The following is a 25,969-nucleotide window of genomic DNA, read 5'->3' as shown; positions in this document are numbered from 1 at the left end:
TAATTTTAGAGCATGGCTATAGGCCTGAGACTGGAATTCTGAAAATTATTTTAGTCTGTTCATGGAAGTGAACTGTCAGAACAGAACATTGTGAAATTTTTCACATTCACCAGAAGCTGAGTGCTTCCATACCTTCACTATGCAGAGTTAACATGAACTTTAGCTTAAACCTTAGCTGAGCATTCACATTTCAGTGTTAAACAGACTTTGGCCCTTATGGTTAGCAAGAATCTTCCATTTTCAGAAGGGACACTCTCTTTGCGTCTAACCAAGTCCATCTAACAAGAAACTAAACTTTAGGTGTACTATTGCACTATATTTTCTTCAGAGAAGCCTCCTGATCACTGACACTCAAGTCCAAGCATCCACTTCTACTACAAGGCGTAACACAGTGTTGAACACCTCCCAGTCAGGACATGGTCTAGGCAGGCACTTCTGGCTCGGTTGTGGAGGATTCAGCTTCGCTGCATCTCATGGATCAGGGCATCTGTGTTGTTCCAGTTCTGCATGGTCATAGGCAGTAATGAGAACTGCATGGAGTCAGGGTCAGGGTGGTTTTATTTTTATTAAAAAAAAAAAAAAACACCAAGAACCCCTGGAACTCTATGAAGAGGAAATGCTTTTCCTAGCATGGAAGACAAACTGGTGGAAATCATTCTGCCAACAGAGCTGCCCAAGCTTTCTGTGCTTTGCAAGCAGCTTTAGCTGTTTTTGTATGTATTGAGACATTTCCTTTTGTTACAGAATATCCTGTAGTTAAAGGTTTACTTAGAATTCCGTGCCTACTGGTTATGTTTACATAGAAAAAAATGAGATTAAAGTACAATTCATGCAGCCTGAAGCTTCATTTACTTAAGTCACTATTGCTAAGCTTTGGCACAAATCAGTCTCTCGCCACAGCAGAAAAACTGATTGTTAAACTGTTAACATGGCTTTGTACCTTGGCTTTTGTGCAACGTTAACAGGCCTCCCACTGGTGTGCTGGGCATGGGGTGTGGCTGTTTATTGTTAATAAATATCGGGTATAAGCTCTATTTGCTTGTTCTGAGGAACAAAAGCGGGAAAACCTGCACGAAGCGCCCAGCAACCGTGACCGCGCACGGCGCTGCCTCAGAGGCCGGGCGGGAACTGGCGTCCGCCCCGCGCTCCCGGTCCCGCCCAGACCCTGATGCAGCGCCGTCCTCCTTCCCGACCCTCCGCCCCCGGCCCGGCGTGGGGAAGGTGGGGGCGCTGTCCGGCTCGCCTGTGGAGCTACCGCCGGGCCGGCCTGAGGGCCTTTCCTCCGGCGGCGGGCGGAGGCCGCGGCAGTCTGTGCGGCCCGCTGAGGTGAGTAGCGCCGCCGCGGCTCGCGTTGAGCGCCCGGAGGGGCTCGAAGGCTTCCCTTCTTCAGGGGAGCCGTGGTTACCGAGGGTAACTGCAGTTAATGTGAAGTATACACCCAGCGTGTCCGTTCCCCCGCTAAACACAGTCTTTTGTCATTACTTTGGTGCTTTCAGAGTTTTCAAGTAAGTTAATCAACGTGTTTATTTTTCAGCCTCGGAGTAAATCGGCATTTTAACCTTTCAGAAATAATTAAGCCCTGAGATGCCTTCTAAAAACTACTCATCAGCCCATTAAAACACTGCGTGCACACAGGTGATGTCTGAATTGTACAACATAACTAACTTAGAAGTACCAGCATTTTGAAGAAAGTACGTAGCCTGTAAATCCAGTGATGGGATGCATGGGAATGGTTGAAAACTGTGCCAGGAGAGGTTTAGGCTGGACATTAGGAAGCATTTCTTTACCAAGAGGGTGGTCAAAACCTGGAACAGGCTTCCTGGTGAGGTGGTCGACACCCCAAGCCTGCAGGGTCTAAGAGTTATTTGGACAATGCCCTTAGTACAGAATCAGAATGGCAGGGGTTGAAGGGACCTCTGGAGATCATGTCCAACCCCCCTGCTTGAGCAGGTAATACGCCACACTTTAACATTTGGTCAGCCCTGAAGCAGTCAGGCAGTTGGACTAGATGATTGTTGTAGGTCCCTTCCAACCAAAATAGTCTTACCTTCCCTTCCGTTCAGTTGTTGAAGTCTTTGCACACTGCTAACTTTTTCCAGTTTGATCCTGCTTACGCTGTTTTGGGTGAGAATTGTCCCTGGAAGCTTGAAGCTTATTTTTTATATTACTGTGCCTGTGAGTTTTGTTTAGCATTATGAAACCACCAGCAGAAGTCCAGTTAACAAAAAGATGGTAAATTGTAGGGCTATAATTTACATTTTCAAAAAGCTTTTAGCATTTAAAATAAAAAAATTGCAGAGATATATTGTACGATACTTTGAGTTGAACTTTTTGAAGGCCTCATGTTCAGCAAAACCACCCTAACAGTGGTTGGAATTGTATTTATGGTAATGCTGAACAGTTGTAGGTAATCACATTTATCATCCGTTCTCGTTATTTTGTGGTTTTTTTTTTCTCATGCAGATTATAGTAACAACAAATCTCAAAAATCAGTCAAGCTCATGACAAAGTTTAGAAGATCATCCTGTGAAAGAGAGTGTTTGAAGAGAAGAGCTGGACCTAGGTTTATGAAGCATGGAAGAATACAAAGTGTTGAAAGTACTAGGAGAGGGATCCTTTGGCAGAGCTCTCCTAGTTCAGCATAAAATCAGTGACCAGAAGTATGCAATGAAGGAAATAAGACTTCCTATGGTAAGCATGACACGTACATCACCTCACCCACCACTTAAAAAAAAAAAAAATCATAATTCTGGGTATATTTTTGAAATGCTGAACACTTTTCCTGAGAGTTCTGTGTATTAGACAGTTGCATGGTATGGCTGCTATATAACTACATCTGAGTCTGTATTGTTGATAATAAGTAAAATAGCAAAATCTGATCTGTTCAGAAAGTGTGTGGTTACGTTTTGGAAAGTATAGCACCCAGGAACACACTTCGAATGAAACCCGTTTCCCTTGGCTGGATTCCTGTTGATTTCACTAGAACGCAGATTCCATCTGCAATACCTAATGAGGAAATTAGCCTCATATTATTGCTGCTGATCAGGTATTCAGGTTACCTTCTTTGCACTTACCTAACTGAAAAAATCCCACAATGGGAGACACTGGCTTTATTGAGGCTGAAGCTCAGTTAATACCTGGGCACTTGGCTTTATAGTGAATTCATTCAGTGTAGACTGTCAGCTGTTCCAAAATCAGTGTGTGCTGCCTTGTTACATAGTTCTGTATTTTAAAAATAGAAAGTCATTAACTGAAGTATGAAAATATCCTCTCAAATTAAAAAAAAAACAAACAACCCCCCCAAAAAACCTGAAGAAGTCTTCAGCTAGTAATAAGCGATAGATTAAAAAATGATGGGGCTTTCAAGTTTCTAAAGGACTTCCTAAAATAACTGAAGAACAATTATTAAAAATATTTTCCTTTTGGAATATGAGGTGCATCGTGTGTATAAATGAAAATCCGTTAGTGTGACATTTATATAAGTGTACTTATATTTTCAGTCTTCATCTGGTGTAGAGAACTCTAGGAAGGAAGCAGTTCTTTTGGCTAAAATGAAACATCCAAATATCGTTGCCTATAGAGAATCATTTGAAGGTAAATGTAAAATATCTTTATTTGTTTCAAGTTGCATACTCCTGAGGGATCAAGATTACTTCTTTGTTTATAATACATGTTATAAACAAAAACATGTTTAGGGTAATATATAATACATAGGATGTAGTCAGAGCTTTATAGTAAAAATAATATACTTACCCTGCTAATGAAAATACTAACTATTCTTAAATTACCTAAAATTCAGCTGATGGACATCTGTATATAGTGATGGAATACTGCGACGACGGAGATCTAATGCAAAAGATTAAATACCAAAGAGGAAAGTTGTTCCCTGAAGATACGGTAAGAAAAGACATTGTTTTGAACCAAGGACCTAGGAATCCTTTTTTGTGTAAACTGAAGCATGCTGCATCGCATAAAACAAATTATAGATGTACAAGCACCTTGAAGTACCTTAAATGAAACAAAGACATATATAGATAGAATAGAAGCATTATTTCTTTGATAATTTCCAGGAGAACAAGATGAAAATCGGACTGAAAGGAATAAAACAGAAATTGCTGCTAGTGTGTGAGAATTGTGTAGGCAGTGTGAAAAACAGAGTCAGGTTTGCACGCATAAATTTATGCAATTAAATAAGGAATTAACACAAAACTTCAGCCAGGATTTAAAGCACAGTAAGAGGTACTGCAAATGAAAAGTAAATAAAGCACTCTGGTAAGATAAATGAAACTAGCCAGGAGACTAAATGCTTGCATTTTATGTAGCAATTAAATGTTTAAACCATTCAGCAGGGATTACTTCATTTTATCACAGAGGCTGTAAAATTACTACAGAGGAGGTCCAAACTATTTCCTGCCACAGTTAGAAGCATCATCTTAGTTAAAATGAAAAGACCAGAATCCTCACCTAATATTTAGGTTGGCCAAGCATCTCTAAGAACTTTATTTTGTACTTTTAAAAAGAATATGTTTCCTTTTAGAAACAGTATGTTATCTCAGTGTGTTTTTTTTGGTTTTGTATTTGATAATTTACTATGAAATTGTAATTGACGTGCTTATAAAATGACCATCAAAGTGCCACGTAGTGACTGTCTAGATTCACTGTTGTTATGTATTATTAGGGTTTTCTAGACACACTAGCAAACATTCCTTCTGCCATGTTAAAATATACTTTATACTGAAGAATTCAGTCTTCCATGCTGACTGGAGGCCATTATGCTAGAGTTACTTTTAACTCCCAGATATTCTGAACATATTTTTTTTTCCATCTTCATTTTTTTTATCTATTAGTAAAGTATTCATTATCTATAGCATTGGCCTGTTATAACTCATATTTACTCTTTTCAGATCCTTCACTGGTTTGTGCAGATGTGCCTGGGCGTGAAGCATATTCATGATAAACGTGTGTTGCACAGAGATATCAAATCCAAGGTGAACAGAGCAAGTTTTGTTGCCATTAATAAATTCTCTTCCGCATGCAAAAGTTCAACTCCCTCTTTCATGATTTCCTGTTACTGCTACATGCTGTGGTTTTCATTTAGGCTTAAGAATGTTAGCTAAATGAAATTGTTGAGTGTATGGGATGATGTAATTTTGTGGGCATAAACGTTATCCAAGTATAGCTATACCCTTTATATCCACACTGCTGGTAGTGCCGACTGCTTGTGACAGGCTGCATGTAATTTAAAACAATAACAAGCATAAAACGTGTATGGAGCACATACAGTTTGTAAATTTCTTTCCTGTCATTTTTTCTTTTTTACTCTTTCCTAGCAGAAAGATAGAAATTCGGAAGAAAGTGTGACTTTAGTGCTTTGACTTTAAGAGATGAAGGCATTTCTAAGCTCTGATTCTTCCCCTGCTACTTATGCTGGGGCTTTAGGCCCATATAACCTTTCCATCTCCCTTTAAACACAAAATAGTTCTTAATTTTTTTTTGGTAGAAGTATTAGAAGAAACAAGCAAAAGGAAATATAAAATATCAGAAGTAATTGTCACTGTGTTTTCTGTATATACAAACTACAGAAAAGTTTCCTAGAAGGATATTTAAGTATGTAAATCTGTCCTCTTGAAATGCAGAATGTCTTCCTCACTCAAAACGGAAAAGTCAAATTGGGAGATTTTGGATCTGCACACCTTCTTGCACAGTATGTGGATATCTCCAGTGATTTCAGTGGTGTAAAGTTTTATTTTACCATTGATAAATAGTACAGATCTCTTAAATAATTACTTTTCTTCTGATGTTTCCTTTTTGTCATTTCAATAGTCCAGTGTCATATGCCTGCACATACGTGGGAACTCCTTATTATGTACCTCCAGAAATATGGGAAAGCATGCCATACAACAACAAAAGGTATTCGTGTTTTCAGTGGTCACAAATAGTGCCTGACTGATGCATGTCTTTTTATTGCTGTCTCAATCTGGCTTATCCATATTTGGCTGGGAGAAGATATTGAGCTAATGAATATTTAGAAAGAGGTAGTTACAGGGTTCTTCTTAAGATGAAAAGGCCTAAATTCCTATTTACCTAGGTAACTGAGTGTATAATACCTTTAGTCTTAACAGTTTTAAAACTGTCATGCAGACCTCTGCGTTTGGGAGAGTAAATGTATATACACATGTATGTATGTACGTATGCACACACAGAGGTATGTATGTGTTTGTGTCTTTCAGCTGGCCTTATTTTTTTGGCTGGTCTTATTTTTTAAGCAATTCTTGCCAGTCCTGATAATGTAGGGATAATGGCTACAGAACCGATGACTTCTGTTTATAGAGCCCAGTTATTCTGGTCCTTACGCGAGAACTTCTGAGAGCACCTTGATCATATGGTGTTTACAGCTTCCTCCCAGACTCCAAAATACTCAGTCATTTTATATCCCCTCCCCTAGATCTGTACTGTGACCCTAGTTGTACCTGAACCAAGTGACTCGTTTTCCACGGGAGGGAAGAAACATAGTACTTCACTTTTTTCTGCTCCTCTTGCAAGAAGGGCATCAGTTGCTTCTTGTGCAGGTGGCCGTACTCGCTTTGGGTGGAAGATGACGTTTTTTTTCCTCAGGATGAGAATTCTAATCAGCAAGGCCAGAATTCCAGCTCTCAGAATTAGGATCATGTGTCTTCCATCTGATGTTAAGTGCCATGGAATACAAAGGCTTTGAAGTGTGGAAGTGTAAGGGAATAGACAGGGATCGGCGACCGGAAGATTACGGGATGTGACGGAAAGATAGACTCCTCCCCATAGGAGTGGCAGGAACAGGAACCGCAAGAGCTATATAAGCGTGTGACGCAGCCAAATAGACGGACATTTTGTACCCATCATATTGATGTCTGTGCATCACTGTCCCCAGGGTGGGTAGAGCCCTGTGTCCCGGAGATATGCGGCCCAAGATAAGTTCTCCCGTAGAAGCGTACAGCTACATGGAAGGATAATTATTGTTGCAGCAAATTGCTTAGGAAGCAATCTGGGAATAAAAAGCCAACTACAACTGTATGACAGTTATCATTTTTTACATCAGGGTGGAATAAAATAAGCCAGGTCATTTCCACTGGAGAGGTTAAACATATAATTGTATTGTCTTTTATTGTTACTTACACTTATTTTTAGTTTATTCAGTTATGTACACATTCTTTTTCTAGGCAAGATATTAAATTGTAATTTTTGGCTCAAAATTTCTCATCTTTCTCTATACCTACAGTGATATATGGTCTCTGGGATGTATTCTGTATGAGCTGTGCACTCTTAGACATCCAGTAAGTATAGCTTTTATTGCTCTCAGAAAAGTTCTGGAATTCCTTAAAATTGATTTTGCAGTTAGCTGTAGTTTGAGGGATTCACAGTCAATGATATATTTGACTGGTGTGTTTGCTGCTGCTTCTGAAAGAGGGAAGTATTGCTTCACTTTTCCCACCCATCCTCCATTAGTGCCTTCTGTTTTTCAGCAGCTCTTGGGACCTATTGGACCCTCCTGTAAAACACATGATTTTCTAAATTTTTAGAAAACAATTCTTTCTTTCTGTCTTGGTTAATTTTCCTCAGTATCAGTGACGTGGTCTGGGGCTTATTAAGGAGTCCAGCAGGTGCCAGACTGGTTCCAGATACCTGGCAGGGATGTTGCAATGAGCATTGTCTTCTACAGGATCAAGACGATCACAGAAGATGGAGGCAAAGACACTCAAAATCTTTGCTAGTGAGAATATGTTGTGCGCAAGTATAGCCAAATGTAGTACGCAATAAGCAGTTTTGTACCTTGCACCAATGATACACCTATTTGTTTATTCTTCAAATCAAAGAAGTCACTGTCCAGGCACTGTTGTACTATTGGGGCAGTGGGAACCTTGATGGATGGTTCTGTCTTTATGTAATTTCTAGGACACTCTCTTTTACAGCACTGATGCTGTGCTGCTTATGTGTTACCTTCCTCTGGCTTTTATATGCAGACACATGGCTAACACAAGAGCCCTTCTCAGGATATGTTTGTTTTGCAAGAAAATGAGATCATCCTAATTTAAGGTCATTTTGTCTTAATTTTTCGTAAGCAGCCATTTTGTTGTGTTGAGCTAATGCAGCTGCAGCCACTAGCGTACAGGAGTTTAGAAGTTTCTACTGCAAGTGAGTGAGTAATGAAGGAGTCTGCCGGGGCGTGTGTTAGCGTAAGTAGGTCTGTGAAAAGGCTTTGGCAGCGTCACAACTACTCAGGCAGTACTCAGTGCTGGGATACCAAGAAGTGGAGCATTGTTCCCTTTTTGGTGGCAGTGAAATGTTATGTATCTGGTTTTTTGTGATGGTCACATACGTTCTTGCATTATCTATTGGGGTGATATAAAAGGATGCTGCATGCCACAGATGCTTGGTGCTCTGCAGCCAAGCCAGCGGTGTGTACCATAAGCAAGCCCGTTTTGCACGGAAACAGTTTTCTCAGCCATTTTAGATGAGGATGTTTCGACCTGTGGTTGTAGCTGTCCCCCCTGACATTGCAGTCTCTGATGACTTGTACTTGGAAGTAGCAATTCCCAACTGAAGACTGGTTAACAGTTAGTTGAGAAAAGTAACAACTGAAGCCATTCCGTGTAGATTTGCAAGAGGATATTTGTGCCTTGATAGGCTACTTTTGATTATAATTCTTTTTTTTTTTTCTTAATTGGAAGTCTGCATCTTTCCTGGCTTACAGTGTCACTCTTGCAGTTTGATTCTGATGTCAAGTATATTTAATATAGGTCTCTGAAATGATCCAAATTCTCTCCATGCTAATGCAAAATTTGAACAATCCTAAATTTATAGGAGTAACGCCTACCTTGTTTCCAGCTGTACAGGTTATTGCTTGCAGTGTCCATTATGATCTGGTTTTAGTCAAACTTTGTATGCAAACTGTGATGTTTTCATTCTCAGCAAATTATATTTCTGTTATTGTCGATACAAATAATTGCCTATGTAATAGCCTAACAAAATGTAAAGGAAAGTTCCCGATGTGTTCACTCAGGGTCATTATTCCACACCTTTGGATTAGAGCCCTGAAACTGTTAAACTGGGAGCCAAAGCAGTATGGTAATAGGAAGCCTACATAGACACGTACCATGCATTTTTATATAATAAATGTTAAAGCTGCTTTTAAATTATGTCAGCTTCTTTTCACCTCATGCTTAAACTCTGTGCTTTAATGTTCATTTATTTTTAATGCAGTTTCAAGCCAATAGCTGGAAACATCTCATCCTTAAGATATGCAAAGGGTCCTACAATCCACTACCATCTCACTACTCCTATGAACTTCACTACTTAATAAAACAGATGTTTAAGAGAAATCCCCGGAATCGTCCATCAGCCAGCACTATTCTTGCAAGAGGTTGCTTGACCAAACTTATAAAAAATCGTTTCCCTTCTGAGGTACACTATATTCTTTGTCTCTAGATTTAAACAATCGTATCTACATTTTAGATACTAAATCAAATCAGTTTCTTTTGTAGTTTGTTAGTGTATAACAATGTGAAATGCAGTGTTGTGTACTCTAAAAGCCATAAATACAGTTGTAGACTTCTCAGAAAACTGAGTTTTTAGAAGGGTTTGTTTTGAAAACAAAAGTTGAATATTGACATGATGCTGCTAAAATTAGATACCGTTATCTGTAACAGTGCTTTTGTACAGTAAGTCTATTTTTAACAAATAGCAAATACAATAACTTGAGGAAGTTTACAAAGGTACAGTACTTGCATCTCTTCATACACATTCCAGATGACAAATGAGTTTGAGCAGGTATTAAAGGAAACCAAGAAATATAAAAGCAACGCAGCAAGGCCAGAGGGTAAGCCAGCAATGTTTTTCTTGATTAAGGAATGACAAAATGACTAGGAATTGTAAAGTCTTAAATACAGCTATAAAACATTAGTATTACATGTTCAAATCTATTTTTAATTATTTCAAAATCTAATATTATTGAACTGTATGGTAAAATGCTTGAAGGGTATAAATTATATTCCAGCATGAGAAGTACAGTGCAGAGCTGCATTGTAGGTCTTAAGACTTGTGCTAGAATTAAACCTTTCAATTTTCAAATAAGCAAAACTTCTAGCTGTTGCATATATTTTAAATATGACAGTGCTTCGTTTCCCAGAATATGGTGAAGCAAGTTATTTTCATTATTTAATTTTTAAAGAGAATGTTGGAATTTTTCTTTTGCATAAATTTAGCAACACCAAAATTAATACACATTTGGAACTGAATAGTAGAGGGATTCCCTGTGAGAATGAGATATGTTGACAGAAGTGTGAAGAAGCTTTCACATAATTTTCATTGCTTGGTTCAGTGGCATTGCTGTCAAACCTCTGGAATACCACTGTACCACAAATATTTGCTAAAGGTATTAACTCTTGAACCTGTTCCTTAATGTGTCAGGTAATGTCATGCCTGGTGGAAGCTCAACTAATAAGAAGGAAAATAGGGTAAGTATTCAAATATAACTATAATAGTTATATTTTAGTAATATAGAATGTTCTGGTTTATGGAAAAGTTCATAGGGAAAATTATTAGTATGCTACACCATAGATCAGCCTACTAGGTCAGCTGTCATCTGTTCAAATTGCAGTTTTCCTGTGCATTTCCCATCACCCTAACTTTTTGATGCTTCCTACATTCAGTTTACTTCCAAAGTGGATTTCCCTGTTAAAAAAAAAAACCAGAAAAACCAACCCAAAAAAAAATCCCACAAACAAAACAAAACAAAAAAAACCACAATCAAAAATCCCCCACCAACCTCTCCCATTTTTGGAAACTGCAAAAACTGATGCATTTTCTTTGCTTTAGGGACACATTTTGAACAGGCTGCTGTGGAAACAATCTAGTCTGAACATAATTCTCATTGGGTTTTAGGGCCCATGTTGAGATTTCAGGTGAGCAGAATTAAGTCACAGGTGGCCAAGGAGTCCCCTATGGGTACATTACAGCACAGCCTGGCTCAGCCATATTGAGTATATTTTTCAAAACATGCTGCCATTAGGACTTTTTTTTTTTCTTTTAGTAGACCTGTCAATCCGAGACTCTTGATACTTGGATGCATCTTGCATTCCCTGGGAATATGACTCCTTTATCATTATATTGCTACCGTTCTTAAATGTAAAAAAATAAAACCAGGAATTGCATCAAGTAACTACATATGTGCTTAGCTTCAAAAACTGAGATTGTCTTAAAAAATGGCACGCAGTGTGAAATGCAGTGCAACAATAGATGCAGTGCAATTGTCTTCAATACAATACAGTGCAATTGCAGTTGTCTTCATGGTGTCAGTGGTTTAGTGTTCAGATCTTTAGGCCGGCCATTTAATAGCAAAACTAAAATAATTAATGCCATGTTAATATTACTGCTTTGTTTTTCTTGACAACGAGGATAATGATTAATACAGTCTTTATTCTTTTAAAGGAAAGTAAAGTTGAAAGCAAGCATAGCCCCTTAGAAGGGAAAAATATTATGAAGGATTTGTGTGAAAGCACAAAGGAGCAAAGGAAATCTGATGAAGAGGGTAAGTTCTGTAGTTTTAAGGCTGATGCATTTCCTTCTATGGAGTGATATCTAAATGTCAACGATCCAGACATTTAAACAGGTAGACCATACAATTCTGCACCTATAGAAAACCATGCAGCTGGCTGTTACTTCTGCAATTATGCTGATTCTTACTGCTCATCTGAGATCTAAAAAACAAGAAAAATCTTGGCCAAAATGTTAAAAAAAAAAACTGTTTAAAAACATTTAGTATAGAGTAAATGTATGGGGAACTCTTACCAAGTTCAGACTTGTACCCACAGAATGAAACGTCACTGTTAGTGAAGTGCGCTTAGAACTAGTTTGAATGGACAGAGAATCTAGTCAGATGCTTGTTAGCATCCTTTTTTTTTTTTTGTTGCAATTACAGCAGAGACTTCTGATGTCCTCCCAGGAACTACTGACTTGTCACATCCCCAAAGGAGGCAATGGGAAAAGGGGATATCCAATGCTGTAGTGGATGTCCTGGAAAATGCGTCCTTGCTTTCTTCCAGTATTACATCTGAAGAGGCTAAAAGTAAGATCTAATTAAATGTGGTTTTAATTCAAGTAATATCAATGGTTCTTTACAGATTTTAAATGACAAAACTTTACAGGGCATATTTAATGTGATGTAAAAATAATTTTTAAATATTTTATTAACGAACACTCAAAATGTGCACTGTGCTGAAGAGATTTTCTTAGTGGTCTTGCATGAGAGGAGGATTGCAAAGAGTGATGAAAGCCACAGGTAACATTAGTGACCCTAATTATAATCATCGCTAAGAAATTATCCTACCAACCCTTCTCTTAATATGCTGTTTGTGGGGGTAACACTGAGGAAATGACATGATGCAGAATGCAGCTGCCTGGCTTTCAAGTATGGCATACTGCTGGGAGCGTATAACATCTGTACCTCTACTTCTGTTGTCATTTAACATACAGATAATGCCAATGACAAGAACTATTAATGATGTACCTCAGGTATGAGGCAGTGATTCTTCTTCCATATCAACAGCTTTTAATTAGAACATTTAACCTGGGTGTTCTTCTGAAAAATGTTTCCATTTTAAAATGCCCCACACTGTATGCAATTGTTGTAATTATTTCACGTGATAATGGCTGTGTATTCTAAGTAAACGTGAACAGATGCTACTGAAATAAACAACCAAGATATGAGTAGTCAGAAAACTCCCAAGCTGCCATAGGAATGTTACATGATAATTATATGCAGGGCAAGGGAAGAGGAGAGAAGAGTGCATGTATTTAGGTGTTCTGCTATTAAAGGGCACAGAAATGGCCACAGGCTCCGTTTTGAGATTTGTAGAGCCTCCAAATAAGCTTGCAGAGGCTGACTTCACGCCCCTCAGCCAGTGCTAGAGATGGAAACATCTAAACTCTCTTCTTCCTGTATTTCTCTCTTGACTGTGATCTTTGTAATCCACACTGCAATTTTGTCTAAGCAATTTTGTCTAAGTTACATTTATTGATTTTATACCTAGGTGGCTGTGTTATAAACTACAGTGAAAATAAGCCACGTAAGCAGTGGAACAAGGAAACTCCTCAGACTCTGATGAACATTCTCAGTAATGCTGATGTCAGCTTAGCATTTAAAACATACACAATTTATAAACCAGGTAAATCCACTACATCTCTTCATGAAGAACTTTCACTTGCAGCTCAAGAGCCGAGTAAGATTTTGACGTAAAGGCAGTGACTGCAGAACATGTGGTCTCCGTCCTGCTAAGCCGCCTGGTGTATGCGTTAGGGAGGTGCAGAACGTAGGCTGCAGCCCTGTCAGGTAAATCCACCTTCACTAAGTCAGCAGTGCTCTGTTTTGAAGACAGGATGATACGAAGGCAGGGCAGAAGGTAACTGTAGTCTATAGATGTGCACAGCCACAGTCATAAATGCTTGTTCTGCACTTCAGTTGCATTATTAATCTCCCCACTTAAAATAAGTAACAGCTTGGACTGGAATCTGCTAAGAACTGGTGGCAAATGAGAAAGACTATATTATATTTTTATTCTGAACAATTTCATTTTTAAAGGGTTTTGGTGACATTTTCATTTTTATACTTTCAAAGCTTCTGAAAACATATTTAGAGGTCCACTTTCCGATGAAACTGAAGCATCTGATGCAGTAGATGGTGAACATGAAGCTATTGTCATAGATTCTGAGAGACTTGAGCCTAGATCTGATGAAGATGACACGTATGTCCAAATGACGTCCTTGTATTGTTGCTTTCTTTAATGCCTTACAGTGATTTTTCTAAAAAGACATTCCCCTGAAAAAAAGTTTTCTCAGCATCTACATCCATTCCTTTCTTACATAATGATATTAAAATTCAGTAACATTTGATATCTGATTTGATATCAGGTTTTCTTTGCTATATTTATAGTTCTTGACAGTGGTGAGGTTAAACTGTATTTTGCACATGTGTGTGTGTTTGGGGGTGTTTCTTGGCATCACAGAATCTCAGTTTGTGTGTCATTGTTTATTTTTGTGGCACTGGGAGATGAACGACTTAGGCAAGTATAACCGCGTTTCAGCGGTAAGCTGCTAATATAACACATTGCAGTCTCTTAGTATATGCATTTGGTTTTGCTTTTGATAAAAAATTCCTTGGGTAAATTCAAAATATTTTTTTTTAATTTCAGAATTGGTTAGGAAATAGGACTCTGATGTTGATATTTTTAACATAATTTCTCCTAGCTGTAGGGTATTTTTAGGGGGGGAAAAGGCAAACAAAGATTTATGAAATTGTATGTTGCTTTGCAAAATAACATTTTGTAATCTACTTTTAGGGACTTTGAGGAAGATGACCCAGACTGGGTGTCAGAACTGAAAATGGTATTGAAGCACAGTGGCTGAAAACTTGAATTTACCTACAGTAACCGAAGTTAGGCTTAACAGTATTTATAACCCAAATCATTGTTAATAGTTGTAGTTACTAATAAAACTATTTCCGTAAAAAAATTCTGAGTGTGCATGTTTTCTCTGTCACAAAACTGAGGGTGAAAATGCATAACAAACTTTTTAAGCTAGAACACTTGCAGGTAACTAAGCAAGTCTAGATACTAAATGTATTGGGAGTTGATTAACAGCTTTGTAGAAATGTTCAGTCAAAAGCTTCAGTGCTAATAGTATTCAAATGAGAGATGGTGGTGGTATCAGGGTGTGTAAAGCTTTTCTTCCTGACTATGTGCTGAAATACCTCACAGTAGAAATAACTGATCTTGTCTGAAGGGCAAATTATAGAAAACAGTTAGCTATGTTAAATATTTGAGGCTTTAGTTTATGCAATTATGAATCCTCTGAAAACTCTTGAGGCTGAGCTTTTGCCTTAATGACTTACATGAAAGGGGTTTTTTATATGCCATTGTATGTGTGGAAGGAAGTTAATTTGTTCATAAGTAAGGATGAATTTTCTGATTTTGGTAAGGAGCCACACTTCTGCTGCAGGAAGCTTTATGGGCAATGTCATGTTCGGCCCCAGTGCCGGCTACTGGGTACTAAATGGTCGTTTGACGAGAGAAGCAGGGCAGCGGAGAGCAGAAACGCCCTCAGCAGAGTTTTCCTGGGCAACCTGGTCTGGGCTATGTCCATGTAATAAATATTAGAAAATAATAAATACGAAAAGCTTTAGGAAATCCGTAATTTGGTCCGGAGCAACTTCACACCGCCCCTCCTGTGTTGCACTCGAGGCTCAGCCAAGGATTCAAGAACTTGAGGCAGCCGAGGTTTTCTCTAGGGCCACCCACTCCTGTTACTGACCGCCCGGGGCAAAAGACGCCCGTCGCGGGAGAAAGGTGCGGTTCCCGTGAGGGGAAGAAAGCTCCTGCCCCTCGGGGCCGCACCGCCTCCGCCGCCACACCTCCGTCGGGGGGGCGCGGAGCCCGGGAGGGCTCCTCCTTCGGGCCGCTGGGGCTCTGGAAGCAGCTGGGCGCAGGCAGGTATCGCGTCCCCCGGCGGCGGCGGGTCGGGTCTGGCCGAGCCGAGCCGAGCCGAGCCGAACCGAGCCGGGCTGGGCCGTAGGGGAGGGAGGTCCCGGGTAAGGCTTCCCGCCTGGCGCGCCCCGTCGCCATGGCGACGGCACCACAGCCGGGGCGGGAAGGGCGGCGGGGAGCCGTCCCCCGGCGCGGCCGGCACGGAGGCGGCGTCCCCGCCGGTTTTCCCTCCCCGTGCTGCCTCAGGCGCCGCTCCCAGCCCCGAGCAGGGGGTTGTGAACCGCCACCCCTGAGCCGTAACTCCGGCTGCGACGGAGGCGGTGGCCGTCTCACCGCCACCCCCGGGTGGGTTGGGGGTCCGGGCCCCGGCGGGCAGCGTAGCCCCGGCCCACCTGTACCCAGTGGCTGCTTCTCACCAGCGAATGCGAACAGGAGCTGCTTTTGATCCAAATACCTAAGTTACAAATGGCCGAAGATCGAAGTGGTCTTCAGAGACTGCCAGTCGTGGAGCTCGCACGGGCTCCCAAGGCAGCCTCTTACATGGCCTGCCTGGCCTTCCTGACAGGGAAGTCTAGTACCTTAGCAAATCTCCCTTACTAAAATTCAACCCAACTAATAAGAACAGTTTTACAGTGTTTGCTCATATTTATCTGCGTAGGTTTGCTTATGAATATGTTGCAAGCACCCAGTGGCATCACCGTTTCTGCCAGAGGTTTCCAGACAACTGCTTACGCCCAACTGTGCTTGGTTATGGTCTCCTGCAAAATGCAGTGGCTTTTCTTTTCGCTGCCAACATTAGATCACATCATGACTTTATACTAAATGAACATGAAATAGGTTATCATTCTATTTTTTCCATTAAAAGAACAAGCCTACATTATTGTTAACTTCAGGCAATAATGAGTCAGACTTTCCAAAATCATTATAATCTTACATAGTACTTTTTACTGCCCTCTCGTGTTTTAACTTTAGCAGGTACAAGGACTAAGCTTCAAGCTTTTCTTTATGAGACACTCATAAACTTGCTGCTTATTGAAAGTTCAGATCTGCAATAATTCTCAGACTTCCAGGAGATTATATTTTTAGGAAGAACCGGCAGCAGTAATAAAAATGTGATAAAACTGGCATTCTTAAAAGGTAGTACCTATTTCATTAGTACAAACTCAGATGTTATAGCACTGACTGTGTGCAAGACTAATTTGTGGACTTTTTTATTTTAGAGACTGCTTTAAGACGAAGGCATCATGGATAAATATCAAATAATTAAAAAAATTGGAGAAGGATCTTTTGGCAAAATATTCTTGGCAAAAGGGAAAGTGGATAATGAACAGTGTGTTATCAAAGAGATTAATTTAACTAAGGTAAAACAACAAAACCTGGATGATAACGGTAGTTATTTACCTGATTGTGCTGTGTTTAGTTAGGGTATGAACTTGGGTTTTTATCTCATTTGTAGTTCCAACTCAATTGTATGAGTTAAGCTTTACAAAGACTGTACTCTTTGCTAATTTAGTGATTTTAATAGCATTGATAAAATATGTATTTTGATATTAATGCTGTTTACCTTTTATTGTATTTTTGTTCTTTTCAAAACTTCTCTACTTAAAATGCATGACACTACATAATAGAAATTTTAAAATAGATGATTCAACTACAGTGAAACTATTGCTACTGAAGTAACAAATCACAACTTTTTGATGCATTTCTCTAAACTTGTAATTTCCTTTTTTTTCCACATCCATATGTTCAGGCATGAGTAATTCACGATGGAGTCTTTCCAATTCTCATTTATGTTTATGGCAGTTTGATTAATCTCACCTAAATCTTAATGTCCGTTCTGTAGCTGTCAGCATCTGAGCTGCTTGGTTAGACTCCCTTTCTAGAAGAACAAGAGAAATATGTATTTTTAGGGTGCTGTTGACTGTGCGTTCTTGAATTCTGTTTTAGAATGAGCTGAATCAGACCATAAAAGTGCTCCCTTTCTTTCTGTTGACTGCAGAGGAAGGTTAGGGTGACTAGCTCAGGTATCAGAGGAATACCACTCCTATACCTAGTTCCAGAAAGCCAGGCAATTAAATTCCCCGTGATTTCAATACAGAGGTTTCAATAGTCCATTTCAATGAGTGCCTACATGCTTTTCACAGGTCTTTTGCTATTCTGGGCCCCACTGGTGAATTTCTAATATATTAGAGAATTATAATAGCAAAATGAATTTTTGTACATCAATTCTAGAAAAAGCTGTCTAACTTCCAGAATCAAACCTGGAAAAATTTATATACTAGAATTGACAGCTAAATAAAAAAATAAATAGTTTCTCTCTATGCTCATGACCAATAAAACCCATGCATTTCTAATCTTAGATTTTGATGTATGCAAAATAGAAAAATGGAAGTTAATAAAATATTATTGTGGGTCCCACTCGTTCAAAAATCAGGAGCTGGATACAGGAAGTTATTTGAAACCATAAGATATTTTTTTTAATATGGTAGAGTGTGCTCATTCACTTTCTGATTTTTGAATCTTTGAGGATTACATTTCAAAATAATTTCTTAAGAATGGGGGTAAGGAACTATAAATACAAGAGGACATTTTGATGGATGGATATAGAGAGACATGAATTTTTAAGTACTATTGATGATGAAAGTGTGATCACAATGGACCAAATAGAAGTTTTCCGTTTAATGTAACAGGGCAAAGAGTTTGCCTGAAATGTTGCAAGAACTTATAACAACAGTAAAAAAGAAGGGCTCTTTTTCTTTTTACTTTGTTCTTTTGAGATCACCCATCTCAAGAATACAGAATCATCTAGACACTTATTCTTTAAATACCTAAGGGAAGTTTAGTTTAGCTAAAGGTAGCTAATCAGCTAGCTTAGCAATAGCATTTGTGTAAAAAGTTTAAAGGAATACATTTGTCAGTTTGTAAAATGTCATAATTTGGTTTGACTTTAGTAACATTCCAATATATTTCCAAGCATACACTGAATTGATATTTTACATTATATACACATCATACTTTGTCATATTTCTGCATCACCTCCTTAGCAGACTTTTTGTATTTGTGGGAATGGTTTGATAACAATGTAACTATTTTTGAAAAGAGTTAAATATATAATTGCTAGCATATAGTTTCTTAATTCTTCGTAGATGCCTGTGAAAGAAAAAGAAGCCTCTCAGAAAGAAGTCATTCTTCTCGCCAAGATGAAGCATGCAAATATTGTAACCTTCTATGCTTCTTTGCAAGGTTTACTTTTAATATTTTTTTTTTATTTGTAATTATAGGAGTGGAAGGCAGCAAAACCTACCTTGTTAATATTGCACAACCTTAAGCCTGTCCCCAGTGCCTTACCTACGGGTGGGGACAGGTTCCAACTCCTAAAAATGAACAAAAGGTATCAGATTCAGTCATCACTTGCCCTCTTCATGTGTGTGTGTGGGACCTAAGATATTGTGGCATGAATGCTAGATCCTGGTGTGTCTGCATTGCTTAAGTTGAACTTAAGTCTTGATCATCAGTAGAGTCCAGAGTTTAATGAGACTTTTCTAGGAGTTACAATAGAAGATGAGAGCTTTTGAATATAGCAAGAAATAGATCCTGTTGGCCTTTTGTCTTGAGCCATATTTTGAGGTAGCACTCAAGGATACAGAATTCTTCAGGCTGAAAGAGACCGAAGGAAATCAGTTCTCCGTAAAAGCTAATTCCCTATATTTATTTTTCCTGCTGACATCTATCATAAGCAATGCTTTATGTAATGAATGCTGTAGTTACAGCTTGTGTTCAAATTGTTTTCTGTGATCAAGACTGTAAGTGTGTTAAAGGACACGTAAATCTGGTAGTCTTATGGACCCTAGAGAGGTAAGAATAGGGTAGGTTTCCATATTAAGTATGGAAGAGCCCCTGCTGTTTATTTCTACTGTTTGGACACTGTCTACTTTTAACCTTTTTCCTAAGCCTAACTGTACACTTAGTTATTGTTGAGGAACAATCCTAACTATGAAGCATTCTGCTAAGCATTGCCTGTAAGAACATGTGTCTTTCTTTTTTGGTGTCTTGAGGGTTTTCTCATGTACTTAATATTTTGGTGAATCTCCATTTAAATATATTTTCACGTCTTAGTTTTGGATCAAATTGCACTGGAAGTATCCATATTTTCTCAGTTACTCTTCGAATGGAGGAGTAGGTAGAGAATTAACTACTCCCCTTTGAAAGGACCATATAAAATAAAAAGAATTTATTGCTATATTAATGAGTAATAAAGGAAAAATTATACCTTTCCTTTCAGAAAAGGACAAGCTATATATTGTAATGGAATACTGTGATGGTGGAGATTTAATGAAGCGGATAAATATGCAGCATGGAGTTCTGTTTGACGAGGACCAGGTGAAAGAAGTTTTCTTTAGAGGAAGGGACTTAATACGTAAAACACATGGTTTGAATTATCCAGTACTAGCTACTGTTTCTTTTCTGGCCTGTTAAAATAATTGAACGTTTTAAAGAAACTTTGGTAATTTTAATGGGAGTTTAGAGTTTGCTTTTTACACTGCTTTAAGATCTTAAATTAATTCATTAGTAGCATTTGATGCCCATTGCTCCTTCCATTGTGGATGGACTTTTTCTTTGTATTAGTAGTATATCTGCTAAGCCATAAAGACTTTCTTTTAAATGGTGCTTTAGAATTATGGGGGGCTATATTATGTATGAATTCTTCAGTTGTTTATGCTATTTGCATCATGACATATCCTGCTTTATACTGAAGTCAACGGTAAATCTCTCATTCATTTAATTTGGGCCAAGACTTCTCTGATACCATTTAAATTGTTAAACCAGCACCATGTTCACATATATTTTATTTTATAAATAGATGAGTGTGTTAGGTATTGAAAATCACAGAAACAGAATTTACCACTATTCCTTACTTCTTTATTTTTTTACTAACTCTTAGCTTTCTGAAGGAAGTTTTCTATTAATATTGGATTTAGCGTACTGAACTCTGAGGTTATTTAATCATGTGTAGTCTTCCACTTTTGCAGGTACAATGAAAATTTACCTAGAAACTAGATAGATAGTACCCAATCTGTTAGTGGAAATATACTCTAAAGCATAAAAGTGGAAAAAAAAGAGGTATTGTGACTTTTCTTTTTGCTTCACTAGTAAAAGGGACTCCGTAGTGTAGAAGTCAGTTGGAAGTGAAGTACTGGTTCCATAATAATGAATTTTAAGATCCTACTGGGAGTCATACAAGCAGTGGAGAGAACCTGAGAGAAAATAAAGAATGGACAAAACTACAGATCATGAAAACACAAAACAGAGAACCCACATGCACAAATCTCTTGACAATGACTCAGAATAATACATATATAAAGAAAGGCAAAGGAAATACAGATAGAAGAAAGGATTATAGAAACTAAAGATACATCTGCCAATCACGAAGGGAAAGCAAATTGCCTGTTTTAACATAATGTTGTTAAAATTTATATTTTAATATATAGATATTTATAATTAATATAAAATATTTTTATTATTTTTATGTTTTGAAATGTATGCCTAAGAAAGTCTCATTTGTGGCATCAGCCCTATTCAGGAAATTATCTGCTTAAAGTGAAATGTTGCTAAATAGAAGATGAATACTTGAATCAAAGTCTTTCATGACCATGGATTTTCCTAAATAGAGAACCATATAAGCACATTGTACTTTTGTTTCTGTATTAAGTCCAGAGGCCCCTGTTTAATAAAACATATGTGTATTTGAAGTTAAGTTTATGTTTACAAGCTGTACTCGGTGAAGGGCAAGGGATAAACCTGTGTGCTTCCTTATTATATAAGTTTCTTCATAGCTCACTTATTTCACTACATTTCAGTCCTTCATTCTTTTTTTTTTGTTGGTTGTTTTTTTTCTCCTGAACCACATTCAGTAAGACTACAAATATTATAATTGGGTGGTGTGATTTTCCCCAGTGAGGATTAAGAAGACACTCTCTGGTTTTGTCTTAGTTGTTATGTGACCTCACTGTTCCCTAAATAAAGGTCTAGTGTTGTTACTGTCCTTTGGCATGATTCTTCAGTCCTTGTTCAAGTACTCATCCTGTCACAGTTAGTGAAAACTTGATGGGGATAAGGAAAGTGGAGCAGGTATCTATTTCCATTTAGTTTTGTGATAGCACTAAAAAAGGAAAGGAAAAGTCTGTGGCATTAATTTTAAAAATATTATTTCTTAATATTTTATATTGAGTATGCTCTACATATTTTAGATTTCGTTGTTGTCTTTATTTTATATATTTTGGTAAGAAGTCCCACTGGACATAAGAGTCACACAAATTTATAGATATCTGTTCCCTTTAACTTTCACTACAGATTCTGACTTGGTTTGTGCAGATCTCCTTGGGCTTGAAGCATATTCACGACAAGAAGATTTTACACAGAGATGTAAAAGCACAGGTAGTAGAAATGGCACTGGAGAGGGGGTGATTTTGTCCTGTAGAAAATATGCTTAAGGAGCTCTGCCGTGTTTCATTTTTGCATACCAGTTTTGGTTTTATTTGCAGAACATTTTTCTTAGCAATAATGGAAAGGTAGCAAAGCTTGGAGACTTTGGCATAGCAAGACAGTTGAACAGGTAAGCATCTTTTTTAATTAGTCTGTGAGCTATACAATATAGGGTGTTTCTGAATGTTCAGATTGCAGCCTGAATGTGCAGACTCTTTGTGGGTTGTGCTTGTTCAAGAGGTCTGAGATACAAAGGGTCCGATACCACATTTTTTTCTGTTATCCTAAACCACACCATCCTGCACGAAACCACAGATATATCTAGCTTAGTAACTGGACTTCTGTTATATATAGGCCATTGGTTGGGGAAGCCCCAGCCTTTCCCTGTTCTCTGTGGAACTGAGATAAAGGCATTCTGGAGGTACAGCTCCTGCTCTTGCAGTCATTGATAACCACTCCTGGACCCCCATAAAAAAGGAAGTGAAGAGCCTTAAAAACTTAGAAAAGAGTATAAGAAAAGAGTTTTTACAGATTTTCTTTGTATGTCCTCCAAGACTGTGCCTATATAATTTTAAAAAGGGCCAAAACTCACTGTCTGGGCCTGAGAATAAATGGGATGGTATGGCTTGCATCCATATGGCTAAACTTTGTTCTCCCAAAGACAGTGTCCTTATCCATATCATTATATCATCCCAGTACCTGACACCAAAAATATTTGCATTTTGGGATATAAGTTTCATGATTTTTGTGTATACTGAAGCATAATCTTCACCTGTAATTTGAGTTCATTCCCATCAATAACTACAAAGCTGTTTCCTCCGCTCTTTCATTTGCCCCTCAGATTTCACCATCTGTTTCAATGCTGACCTCACAGCTTCTGTGTGATTCACTGTTAATATCTTCTGATAATATCTAATAACTACTAATATCTTTACTGACTTTGGGACGAGGTTGGCCTATCCTGTGTAGTGGCCAGGTGTTGCCTAGGAGAGTGTGTTTGGCCAAAACATGCCAGGGGGCATGCTAACAACAGAACAATGCTTGAATTTGATCTCTTTTTGAGCTGCTTGATTATCTTTGACCTTGGCAGGATATTGTGGCTTAGGAGGTCCACAATTTAATCAGGTATTATGTGGAGAGGTAATTTCCTCTTTTGTTCATTTTGCAGATTGTCCCTATAGTTGCTGAGTCTTTCTCAGTTGCTTTGTACTCCACCTGCTGCAACTCATTTGTTAAAACTTCTCCTATCCCTAAATTAAGTCAATGTAAGTTTAACCACATTTCTGTCTATGCAACATCAGTAAAGAGAACAGATAACTTTAACCAACATAGACATTTTGCTCTTTGTCGTCAGAGGTGCTTAACTGTGCACATGTATTAGGTACCTTTATGCATTCTTCACATGGGCATACAGCCCATGTAATTTCTGACAAGGCCCATGAGATTGGCTTTGGATTTAGGCCTACATAACCTTGCAAGTTCAGTGATGCATCAGAGCTAGGCTTGCTAGGGGTTGGAGTATATTGGATTAGCATGTTTGGATAGTGCTTTGATCCTAGCCTGCTCATCTCCAGAGATATGCCATGTCACTGTTCTAGCTGCAGTCTCTGCCAGCTGTCGTGCCTTTGTGGTGTGTTCCTCTGGGAGGCATAGACCTACTCTAAGTGTCTCAACTCCCCACATGTAAACTATTTATGCAGAAAGTGCCTACCTTCAGAAGTGTGCTGGGGATAATTGCTTCAAGGATTGCTCCTACACATCAGAATAGTATACAGCAGATAGGAAGTAAACCTCAGAATTTGAATGTCCAAGTACAGACATTTTGAAGAGTATTTAATAGGCTTACGTAACAAAATAATTGGAGCTTGATACTACTTTTATTCATATAACAAGTGAATTAAATATCTCAGGATCTCTTTCTCCTCCCCCTGGGTATACAAAGGCATTTTCATCTCCATTCCCCAAAATGCACGGTCAGGTCCAATACTTTTACTTGCAATTTGGTGTCTGTGGCACCTCTGGCACTCAGACTTCATAAACTCTACAAAAAGTGTGTCCTGGTTTTGGCTGGGATAGAGTTAATTTTCTCCTTGTACCTGTGCTAGTACACCTAGTGCTGTGTTTTGCGTTTAGTATGAGAATAATGTGATAACACACTGATATTTTAGTTGTTGCTAAGCAGTGCTTATACTAAGTCAAAGACTCTTTGGCTTCCCATGCTTTGCCAGTGAGGAGGTGCACAAGAAGCTGGGAGGGAGCATAGCCAGGACAGCTGACCCCAACTGGCCAAAGGGATATTCCATACCATATGACATCATGCTCCAGTATATAAAGTGTGGGGAGTTGGCCGGGGGGGCAGCGATCACTGCTCGGGGACTGGCTTGGCATCAGTCAGTGGGTCTAAGTGGTTGCCTCACTTATTTTTCCTCTCTCTTTTTTTTTGTTTTCCTTTCCATTACAATTTATTATTGTTGTTATTGTTTTATTTTATTTTATTTTACTCATTAAACTCCTCTTATCTCAACCCACGAGTTTTGTCACTTTTGCACTTGTGATTCTCTCCCCCATCCCAACCGGGGAATCACACACTCTGTGAAGATCTGTTTCTCTCCGTGGACTTCCCAGTGACTCCTGATGACACCCACAGAGTAGATATCTAAAAGCAAGTGAAATGAATCCAATGCTATTTTGTCTACACCCTCACAATTGAGCACCAAGGATGGAATTAGAATACATTTACTCCTCTATTAGTTTCTGAGTAGCACTTTCTCCTTCTGCTGTTTCTGGCTTGTGTGACTGATGACCACCTCCCATAGTCTTACTTCAGTGAGTACGTTGGAGATTTCTGCTATCTTGCTGTGTCTTTGACAGCTTTCAGGATTCTGTGTTAATGGTAAACATGCCTTGAAAATGCTGATTACAGTGCTGGTGAACGTGGGGAAGAGAGAATTTTTGTGATTTCTGTTGAAGTGCAAACACTATCCACTATTAAAGTAGTTGGTCATTTTTACACAGAACTGGGAAATGCTTTAGTTTTTCTCGGAGTGTTCCATTATTTAGCTATTTGGAGAGCAGAGATAATGTCCCCCACGGACATTTCACCTGGGGCAGAGAAGCCTCTAGTTCAATTGCTTGTAACTTTTTCAGTGTGTAACTCTTTTTGTTCGTTGTGTTTCATTAGCACTATGGAGTTTGCCCATACTTGTGTAGGGACCCCGTATTATCTGTCACCTGAGATCTGTGAAAATCGACCATATAACAATAAAACGTAAGTCCCTGTCTTTCCTTCATATGCTTGTGCATGAGGGCATGCAGGCACGAGAGAACTTATTTTAGTAATATCATGGTTTAAATCACTATTCCTGCAGGGCAGGAATTTTCCGCGCCACGCTTTGTGAAGTTTTGTATTATTGTGTACAATAACTAGGTGCATCAATTGTATACAACTACGTTATCCTATACAACATTGTCAGCTGTATTTTGACTCACAATGTCTGGAGTATAGCAATCATGAATTTGTTGTGATTGATCTACAGGCTTAACATAATTATATTTTTTGGTTTTACAAAATTACTTTTAGTTTAAAGTTCAATCTCATTCTCTTTTAATGCTCCTTCTTAGTAGTGGCGTGAAATGTAAAATAGATTTTTTTCCCTTTGCTTTATCTGGTTCTCCATCAAATACTAAATTTCTCTCTGTGTTTCCAACATATAATAACCAAGGCAAGTATGGATCTTTTCAGTTCCAAGTTTATGAAATTTTGAAGCACTCATTTGTGATTTATAAAAATATACTAAAATGAAAGCTGCTAGGTTGGCAATTCTGGAACTTAGTAGCAGCCACCTGCAGGAAAGACAGACAGGTCTAAGAACTGCAAGGGTTCACTCAGGCTTAACACAAAATACCAAAATAACATGCTGAGAAACACTGAAAAGTCAGGAGCTGAGTGAGCTTGACCCCCTTTTCTGTGTGTGGGA

The 25,969-nt window shown here is 38.6% G+C and overlaps 2 protein-coding genes and 1 long non-coding RNA gene across 3 annotated transcripts in view; 2 read left to right on the top strand and 1 right to left on the bottom strand.

Annotated features, from left to right (window-relative positions):
• The window catches only part of LOC135311526 (uncharacterized), a 65,003-nt gene that overhangs the window by 38,317 nt on the left and 717 nt on the right, over window positions 1–25,969 (bottom strand). The window lies entirely within an intron of this gene.
• Window positions 1,184–14,532, top strand: NEK3 (NIMA related kinase 3). The gene is made up of 16 exons (XM_064440918.1): window positions 1,184–1,326; window positions 2,464–2,691; window positions 3,501–3,594; window positions 3,800–3,897; window positions 4,905–4,988; window positions 5,637–5,704; window positions 5,824–5,910; window positions 7,253–7,307; window positions 9,235–9,435; window positions 9,781–9,850; window positions 10,441–10,487; window positions 11,461–11,560; window positions 11,945–12,097; window positions 13,062–13,196; window positions 13,646–13,772; window positions 14,367–14,532. Exons 2-16 carry the CDS (start codon window positions 2,575–2,577, stop codon window positions 14,431–14,433), a joined length of 1,503 nt encoding a protein of 500 aa, XP_064296988.1. The 5' UTR covers window positions 1,184–1,326; window positions 2,464–2,574; the 3' UTR covers window positions 14,434–14,532.
• The window catches only part of NEK5 (NIMA related kinase 5), a 30,777-nt gene continuing 21,561 nt past the window's right edge, over window positions 16,754–25,969 (top strand). Inside the window, exons 1-6 of the mRNA XM_064440952.1 lie at window positions 16,754–16,870; window positions 18,656–18,752; window positions 19,792–19,889; window positions 21,861–21,944; window positions 22,052–22,122; window positions 25,174–25,260. Coding sequence (XP_064297022.1) covers window positions 16,754–16,870; window positions 18,656–18,752; window positions 19,792–19,889; window positions 21,861–21,944; window positions 22,052–22,122; window positions 25,174–25,260 — 554 coding nt within the window. The remainder of the gene's footprint in view (window positions 16,871–18,655; window positions 18,753–19,791; window positions 19,890–21,860; window positions 21,945–22,051; window positions 22,123–25,173; window positions 25,261–25,969) is intronic.

The sequence above is a fragment of the Phalacrocorax carbo genome, chromosome 1 (genome assembly GCF_963921805.1).
Source record: "Phalacrocorax carbo chromosome 1, bPhaCar2.1, whole genome shotgun sequence".
NCBI lineage: Eukaryota > Metazoa > Chordata > Aves > Suliformes > Phalacrocoracidae > Phalacrocorax > Phalacrocorax carbo.
The sequence above is the reverse complement of the archived record's forward strand: the minus strand, read 5'-3'. Positions and strand labels throughout refer to the sequence as shown.

Bases quoted from the DNA above. Each gene is read 5' to 3' on its own strand.
- NEK3 (XM_064440918.1), top strand. From the start codon at position 2,575: ATGGAAGAATACAAAGTGTTGAAAGTACTAGGAGAGGGATCCTTTGGC. The intron at 4,989-5,636 runs GTGAACAGAGCA...CTTGAAATGCAG, and splicing joins ACAGAGATATCAAATCCAAG to AATGTCTTCCTCACTCAAAA. The intron at 13,773-14,366 runs GTATGTCCAAAT...ATCTACTTTTAG, and splicing joins AGATCTGATGAAGATGACAC to GGACTTTGAGGAAGATGACC.